This window comes from Poecilia latipinna, unplaced genomic scaffold, assembly GCF_001443285.1.
Source record: "Poecilia latipinna isolate Pla-1442-1.1 unplaced genomic scaffold, P_latipinna-1.0 Scaffold1559, whole genome shotgun sequence".
Lineage (NCBI taxonomy): Eukaryota > Metazoa > Chordata > Actinopteri > Cyprinodontiformes > Poeciliidae > Poecilia > Poecilia latipinna.
Window position 1 is genome coordinate 4531 of NW_015114175.1, and position 9179 is coordinate 13709.

General features: G+C 36.3%; 1 protein-coding gene across 1 annotated transcript; it reads left to right on the forward strand.

Moving 5' to 3' along the window:
• Positions 1-6: 6 nt before the first annotated feature.
• LOC106963623 (uncharacterized) lies at positions 7-1353 on the forward strand. The gene is made up of 3 exons (XM_015058643.1): positions 7-135; positions 246-620; positions 725-1353. Exons 1-3 carry the CDS (start codon positions 78-80, stop codon positions 928-930), a joined length of 639 nt encoding a protein of 212 aa, XP_014914129.1. The 5' UTR covers positions 7-77; the 3' UTR covers positions 931-1353.
• Positions 1354-9179: the final 7826 nt, after the last annotated feature.

Here is a 9179-nt window from a genome sequence, read left to right on the forward strand (position 1 = left end):
GCATCTTTATGTGTGATTATGGCCATCACTGGAAAATCAGCCACAGAGAACAGAACTAAGTTTTAGACACAGTTTCTATGTCCTCACTTTCTCTCTTTGTCTCTTCAGCACCAGACAGAGGAGTTCAGACTATATGTGAGTAGAATATTTAGAGGTTATAAAATCAACGTTAGTTGTAACAACAAAGGTTTAATATAAGTGCTTGTTGTTCTGTTTATGACTGTAACTTTTACCTCCATCATTAGTGCCAATTGAAGTAAATGTGACACAGAAGTCATATTGGGCTGAGAAGAACGACAACCTCACACTGGACTTCACCTTCACCCCCAAACTAGAGTGCTCACACAACTTGTGGCTTGTTTCTTGTGATTGGTTGAAAAATGATACAATAAGCTGCTATAAACTTTTATACGAGTATATTGAACTTGATGGTGAGACAGTCTCAGAGTTTCAGGATGAAAAGTTTTCAGGACGAGTTGTGTTTGACAAAGACGTCCTCAGAAAAGGACGGATCAGACTCCATGTGTCCAGACTCAAGGTGGAGGACTCTGGAGTTTATGTGTGTAAACTAAACATTGGCCATTGCAAGGGATCAGACACATCTAAACTCAATGTGACCGGTAAGTGAGCTTTGATAAGTCAGTAAATTTATACTTTGAAGTTAGAGCAGTTTTCTGTTTGAATTTTGGACAATAAAAGTTTCTTTCCTCCTGTCCTTCACCAGACTCTCATCCATTTGAACTCCCAGCAACTGTCAGCCCTTCATCAGAGGATCGGGGAAGGACAGGATTACCTTTTGTGGCAGCAGCAGCAGCAGCAGCAGTGACTATTCTGATTATTTGTTACATTATTTACAGAAAGAAAACTAACTCTGAAAGACAACCTCTACGTTCTAGACAAGCTGAGTCTTCTTGTTTTGTGCTGTCTTAAGTTCCTTCTAATGTTTTATTGTGGGTTAAATATGTATTAATTAAATGCATTAATTTGGCAACCAGGTTCAATTTATAATCATGTTTAATGTGGTTGGAAATAATATAGCTTAAAAAGAGTAAAGGTACAATGATTTATATTTCAAAAAACTTTAAAAGCACTTTATAGTATATTAAAATATACTGTTTTTTGTCCTAAAAAAGAAAACTAATTACCTCATAAGAGTTTGACACATGAACCAGTTTTCCAAGGTTGTTTAGAAACTCAAGTGACTTCCTGGTTTGTGGTTAAATCAGCTGAACTGAGAAGAACAATGAAGTCATTTAGAAGAATGAAAGTAAAACTGCCAAAAACCAGTAAAGACATTTTTGTTTATTTTAGATTTTTTAAAATCAGAGAAATGTATGTTTTAAATGCACTAAAATGTTTTCAGTGATTTATAAAGTTTAAGGCTGTTTCTGTTTGGAGGTTTTTGCTCCTTTGTGTATTTTCATTAAAATAAACTTATAAGATGTGAATAAACTGCAGAATATGAATAAACTGTACAGCAAGAAGCTTTTATAATATGAAGGTATGTGAAAGTTTTGTTTAAAGTTCATGATGGCAAATATTCTTTTACATCCAATCAGATCAATCAGCATTAATACTGATTCAGCTGAGGTTGGTGTCACAAGATTCACTGTAAAAAATCTACAAAACACAAAAACAAACTGGAAAATTCCCATGATTTATATCTATTTTCTGTTCCCGCAGAATTTGCTTTGTAATGACAACGTATCAGATTTTCACTGAGCGACGGAACAGGAACAACTGATTTAACTGAAAACGAAACAATATGCAGACATTTTGAGAATTAATACTCAAATGTTTAAAGGTCACTCAGTGTCAGATTTACAGATTGATGTGTTTTCCTTACAGTCTCATATAAAGTCCTCTCACAACTGACCAATCAGAGTTGAGGTTTTCAGTCAGGGAAACAAACTAAAAGTTAGGAATTATTGCCAAAAGTTAAATTAGGCTTTCAGAGGACGGTTTCTGTTTTGGCACGTTTTAACGATCGAAGCACTGTCAGATAATGAGAATTAGTAACTTTTGAAGATTAGGACGAGTTAAAGAGTATTTGCAGTGATTGAATGAGGGACATGTGGGTTTGTCTCAATATGAAGGAGGAATATTGAAAAGAGCTGGAGCTTCTTAAAGAGACAGAAACCAATTTCAAGGCAAAATTGAGAAGTCATATTTCTTTTAAGTTATGTTTGATATATGAAGCATTTTCATAACAACTGAAGATAATATGTCATAATTGTGCTTTAAAATGGCACTATGTACCTGGAAATACATAACATCACTTTAATATCACTGAAACCGACCGGTAGAGAGTGATTATTCAGAGCAGTCTCAGTGATGATGAGAGATGATTAAAGACCTTTATCAGTATATGTACCAGTAGGAATATCCGTTAACTGTTAATGAATAGTCAAACTGAAAAAGCAAAAGCAAAAACAAGGAGCGACAGAGAGAAAAAGAACAAAAAAAGACAAACATGGCGGACCTCTAACTGCTGGACTTAGTTCTGATTTACAGAGAAACAGTGACACCCAGTGGTCAAACCTAAAATGAGAAGAAGCATGTTCTGGAAATTGCTCCAGGGTTTCCCATCGTTCACTTTGCTCATTATTCTGCCACTCAGGATGTACCAAACGCACAAATATTAGAATAAAATATTTTTATACAAACCACTACTACTATTTTGTAGTAGATGTTAACATATTTTAATCAGGAGAAAAGAAATCAAATCGCACCAGTAATTCATAAAAAGTAAAATCCACCATAGTATTTTTCACTGGGAAACAAGCAAAGCTGTTGCTTCTAACTTGTTCTACTTTAGTTGCAAAAAAACCAACAACAAAAAATCTAAAACTTTGCTCAGCTGCATTTCTATACAGTCCATGCAAAACTGAGCTAAACTAGACATTACAGATAATGTTTCCTGTTAACCTGGTTTAGGAGAACACTAAAAACCAAAGAAAGAACCATGTCAGACATTATAAACAAAAAGGTTCTGACCTGAGATTTAATCCATCTATCATCCCCAAACAAAACATCTTAAATCACAAAGTTCAGTCTTCAAACAGCATGTCACTGAATGACATCATGTTTTCTACAAACATGATTTTATTGTCAGTGCAACCAGATTAAATTTCCAGTAGAAAAGTAGAAATGTGTTTCTCAACAGCTTGGATTTAAAAATCTGTAAAAAAAATAAAAAATAAAAAAAAATAAAAATACATAATAATAATAATAATAATAATAATAATAATAATAATAATAATATTTGATTGTTGTATCTGCTGAAATGTGAATGTTGTCAGTATTTGACTTATGACAAAAACTATGATAATTTATAACACAATGGAATACAAAACAACAAAATATGGTACAAAATAGACATTAAAACATTTTATAACAAAAGTCATTAAAATCCTCGGGACCAGTTGGTATAACTAACAACAAGGTTTAAATTCATGAATTTTTAACGACTAAAAGTAACTCATGTTCTTCTCTGTAGACGTCAAACATCTTTAAACCTGAACAAATAATCCACTTTAAAAGACAAAACCATGTAAAGATAAACAAGAGCCTCTCAGGCTGTAAACTCCCTGTTTTGTCTGATTTACCTCAAGCCATCAACAGTGTGACCAGTAAATGATCGACTCTCTCTGTAACAAAACCCAGTGAACTTCATCACTTCATCCTCTTTCTGGTTTCATGCATTCTCTCTTCAAACCAGCAGAGGGCAGTAATGCAACCTGAACGCAGCCGGCTGTGGCCTGGTTCTGCAGTCTCTTCACTTCAGGCATCCTGGGCTGTGATGCTTGATGAGAGAAGCACAGGAAGCCAGGAAAGCTGAAGCTGAAGCTGCGGTGAAGAGTCCCAGTGCGACACAAAGACCCGTTCTGCCTCGGGTCGCTGGTTCTGGTTGTTCTGATGTCACTCTGGGCTCAACTTGGGCTGGAAAAATAAAAATAAGCCAAACAAGTACTGATCAAATTATCAATCATTTCACGTTTAAGAGTTACATCATCAGACAGACGAAAATATGAAGCTAAGTGGAATTTTTGGTATTTTAAGGCCGAAATAACAATAATTTATACAAGTACCAAAATCAGGAAAAGAAAATTTATTCAAATTAGTTTATTTTAATATAAAACTTATGAAACTTTAACAAAAACTGCAGGAGAGTGTCTGTCTGGTGAATCTTTGGTTAAAACATGTTTGTTCTTCATTCAGTGGGAAGAAAATCCAGAAATTTTACTCAAGTAAGAGCAGAAATACTAAATAATAAAGTTCCTGAAGTAAAAGTAAAAAGTACAGCAAAATAAAGTACTTTTAAAAGTAAAATTTTTCAAAAAAAGTTACTGAAATAAATGTAACTAGTTACTGTCTAACTCTGTACCTATGAAAATGCTGCATTTAAAAAAGTATTTATGGAAAATAAAGGACACTAAAGGAATTTAAAGAGCAAAAATAAAGTTCCCTTCAATCCCCAAGGAGCATTGCTCACATAATAACAGGAAACAAATTTCTGTGAATTATTTTCTTATTTTTAAGACAAAGGTTTGGACAATCTTTGTCTACCAAAGATCAAATATATTTTAACTGAGTTGAAACTTACGAGTGACGTTGAGCGTGAACTCCTTGACCTTCCTGCCGCACCCTGTGGCCATTCTGCAGAGATACCTGGCCGAGTCCTCGGCCCTGACGCCGGCCAGGTGAAGTCTGACCCGGCCCGCCGCCAGCGCTTCTTCATCGCACCGAACCCGACCAGCAAACTGCTGGTGTTGAGCTTCGACGACGCTGCTGTCCAGATGATAAAACACCTTCAGCCCAGGTAACTGGACACAGTGGATCTTAAGGGAGGAGACTCTAAAGCCAGGCCTGAGGGCAAAGCGCCACTCGATGGTGACGTCATCACGTTCCTCCGCCTGGTAAAGCAGACCATCGCTGTGACTCAACACTGACTCACCACAGATGGATGAGGTCATGGCAGTGAGCAGCAGGATCCTGCAGATCATCTTCCTCCTTCGGAAAACAGAAGATCATTAATGCAGATGAAGGTGGATTCAAGTGCAAAAAGCTATTCGGAGCTAAAGAGATTTAAATTCCTGATTATCTGTTAGAAAAACAGTTACACCTGCAGGCATTCAGCCATCTAACTGCTGCACAGTAAAACCTGAACGACCTGCTGCACTGATTGTTTATTCAAAGCTCTGCGAAGTCGTTTCACTACTCAAATTATTTAAATGTCATGTCATCTGTGTCTATTCTTCTGCCGTCTTTTTAACCCAAAATTTACTTATAAATTAAATTTTTAATCTCAACAATAACAGTTTAATCTGGTGAAATACAGACTACATAAAATGAAACAATTCACAGCCCCTGTTTTCTGTCATTTCTGTCTCAGTTCTGTTATATCATAAATACTCACATAATAACCAGACTGCTGGCTCTCCTGAATCAATATCTCCCAGAATGCTTCACTCTGCTTGTGAAGTTTAAAACTCTCAGTTTTACAGCTTGTGTTACTCTCAGCTGCTCCAGCTGCAAATACTCTTTACCCACAGATATGTTTGTTTTCACGGCTTCAAACGGGGAGTTTTTAAGTGTTACGTCACAGAACTGCTCCCTCTGACGTTTCTGTTTACGCTACAGTGGTAGTAAACACAGCTGGTCTCATAGGCAACAGAAATAATAATAAAAAATCATTACATTTGTCTAAAAATGTGTAGAAAGTCACTCACTAACAACAGCCTAAAGACATGAGGCCTAAATACTGAAATTCTACAGGATCAATAATGTAAATATATGAAATTATTAAGTAGGTAAGCATTCAATCACCCCTGAAAATGACTTTTGAAACAGTGTTTCCATAGGAACAGTGAGTGAAGTAAATAAACTGAGACCTGTGACAAGTCATCAGGAAGTACACGTGCAGGTTCAACCCAGTTACAGGAAGAACCAGTGAAGATATGAAAGGTTTTTACAGCAGGGCAACAACTTTCACTTTGAGAAAAGCTCACAGTTATGATAACAAAGGAGTGATCGCAAATATGAGTCAATAAATGCACGTTTTATCTTGATCCGTTACACAGAGCTGCACTTCTCAACCACAATTTCCTAATTTATGAGAAAAATCACAGGTGAGCTGTAACCGGATCAGTGATTTTATTTGTTCATGTGACTCGAGTGCAAAGCAAAAACAAGAAATGTGTGGAGAAATAGTGGCGATTCTGTGAAACATTTAAAATACGTTGAGAGACGTTGAGGGGCTGCAGCCAGAAAACATTTTCAGAAGAGTCGTGATCCAAATCAACGCAGAAATAATTAATTTCACACAAAATGAGCCTCAGTCCCACATGAAATATAAAAACTAACAAGAAGAGAAAATAAGAGGTAGGGGTGCATGTAAGTCTGAAACATTTAAAACAACAAATCAAAAACCAACAACTAAAAAATGGTGTGGATTCCTCTCAACAAACAATACGCAAATATTGAGAAGTTTGAAAGTTCATCATATGTGAAAAAAAGCAAGAGATTCATGAAAATTAAATTCAAAACTCCAAGACAAGGTAAGACTGTAGCTTAGGCTAACGTGGACAGATGAGGCATAAAAGCTCATAAAGGCTTTTTATCTTAAAAATGTTTTATTCTAGTTTTAAATAAATGTAAAAGGAGTCTCCATTTGGTTCAGAAAATTGAAATCGAGATGATTTTTGTCAACAGAGTGACATCACAGTAAATGAGCTTCCTGTTTCCTCCTGGCTGCTCACAGCAGAAAACATGTCGCAGCTCGTTCAAGACTGAAAGACTTGAAGATGATTCACTCTGTTGGTGTGTCAGTGTAAATGCTTCATCATGCTCATCTAAACTTCATAACAAGCTTGTGCTCTCCTGTCCGTCAGAGATCAGTGTTTTGGTTGGGTCGCCATGACAACAGCCCCAAACACTGGAGGGGAAATTAGCAGGTCTGATTGTTTTCTGTGGCAGATAAGCAGGAATGATGCCCTTCGCTGGAAACATAGAGGAAAACAATCACTGATGGACCTCAACACAATTCAACAATAGTAAAGTTCTTATAAAATGCAAAACTTGTTGGTTCTTTTAAGATTTATTTATGTTATTAAATAGATAATTTAATTTCTTTTATCTTTCCACCTTTTGATAATGTAACTTCTCTAGTCCAGATCATGTCTGCACTTTATTATTTTATCATTATCATAACAATGTTGCCTCGACCTGCATTTTATTGTCATATTACAGAGATGAAACAAAATAATGACAAAAAAAAACAGGAAAGAAAGGAGTTATTCAAAGCAAAGCAAACTAAAAATCAACAAACATAAAAATGAAGAGTAGGTTTGCTTGCTAAGAGCTGAATCCAAGTGCAAAATGAAGTTAAAACATAAGACATCAGGGAAAATTTGGAAATGATGGAAAACTTATTCAGTAGAAGGCAGAAAACTGTTTTGTTCACAGTAAAGCCTAAATATAATCTATTATTTTTAATAGTTTTCCTGCTGAGATGTTGTACTTGCAGTGTGGGAACTTCCCAACTTGTTTTCCTGCTCCGTAAAATCAGCTGAAAAAATATTCCTTACAACGATGTGAGGAACGTTAAATTCACTGTGGATGAACTTTACATCCCCCATCATATTCTGCTTCTTCTGAGTCCCCAAAACGTTTTCTTCCTTCCTGAAAAGCAGCACAGTCATCGTCATAGTCCTGAGCTCTGTGGGCATGGAAGAAAGAAACCTCCATTTTCATTGCAGAGCAGAAACTTTCATCCCTGATAAACATTTTTCTGTTGATTGCCAAGATTTTGACCCAAATGTTTTTTCAGAATTGAATAAATTGCATTACTCTGCCCGTTTGCCTTGTTTTAATCAAATCTGTGGACTTTTTTCAATAATTAGGCCCCAGCAGCGAAGTGCTGAGAAAGCCTATTGTAATTGTACTATTCTCTCTCTTTCGCCCAAATGAAGCGGCTTTTTAAAGGCTTAAACATTTTCAAAAACTCACCAGATCTGGCGGACGCGTCAAGACTGCAAGAAATGTACGTATTTTAATGTCGCAAAAATCGCACCAGAAACGGCTCCACCTGTGGAGTCACAATGTCAGGGATCATGAGCGCCCCCTGCCATGAGGCTCGAGAACTGCCTGCCTCACCTCAAATCTGATCTCTGCCGTTTCTGATCGCACACGAAACGCGTTACACACACAGTTGGTGACAAAACAACAGCTAAATTATAGAAAATCACTTCATATATTAAATGTTTTTTAGCCATTTCATTGGCGGCGTACAGACAGGAGGAGCATATGCTCCCTCATAGCTGGTGCAGTTAGCGAGAGGTTCAGGTGGGGCGCAGCTCACTGCTGAGAAATTGTAAAAATGTAGCTATTTTGAAGAAAAAGTTATCAAAATTGGTTAAGCTAAATGAAAAATGAATACAATAAATAAAAAAATAAAGACAAAACAATATATATATATATATTTCCTGATGAAAATGCATGTCTAAGAAAAACACAAAAGAGAATTTATAATTTTTTTGACAAAAGCACATGAATAAGAAAAAATAAAACACATGTACATTTCTTGATCAAAAGGCATGTTTAAGAAAAAGAAAAAAAACTAAATATATACATTTATTGTTGAAAACGCATGTAAGGAAAAATTAAGAAATATAGATGTCTGATTTTATGTTTAATGATGTCAGCTTTGGTTCTCCATAGTGTCTCTTCTGCAGTGAGCTTCTCCCTGGCAGGGCAGGATTATTCCTGAAAGAAAGTTTATGGTTTTTACAGATGATTGCAATCAGACGCTGAGGCGCTAGAAGCTTCTTTCACTGTCATGGCTTCATCTCTGAAGTTTTCCTCGGCGCGGATCGCTCATATATGCTCAGCTATATGGACATTTACATCCAACCCCTGTGAAGATGAGGATCCATGTTAGAATTCATCAAGATAGGAATCAATCCTAATCCACCGCGTTTGCGCTGCACTGAATTTTTTCTCCAAAGCTTAGACTTTGCTAACATTCGGCGTGCTAAGCTAAATATGCTAACATGGAGCCATGTGGCGAATGTGACGTCTATTCAAAATAATAATTAAATGTAGCAGCATAAATGGTGCGCTGCCACTTTAAGGCCAATTTCAGCTGCTGCATATAAGCAAGACTTCACCTGTCATGA

Coding starts and splice junctions, on each gene's coding strand:
- LOC106963623 (XM_015058643.1), top strand. CDS start 78: ATGTCCTCACTTTCTCTCTTTGTCTCTTCAGCACCAGACAGAGGAGTT. Junction 136..245: donor CAGAGGAGTTCAGACTATAT/GTGAGTAGAATA, acceptor CTCCATCATTAG/TGCCAATTGAAGTAAATGTG. Junction 621..724: donor ATCTAAACTCAATGTGACCG/GTAAGTGAGCTT, acceptor GTCCTTCACCAG/ACTCTCATCCATTTGAACTC.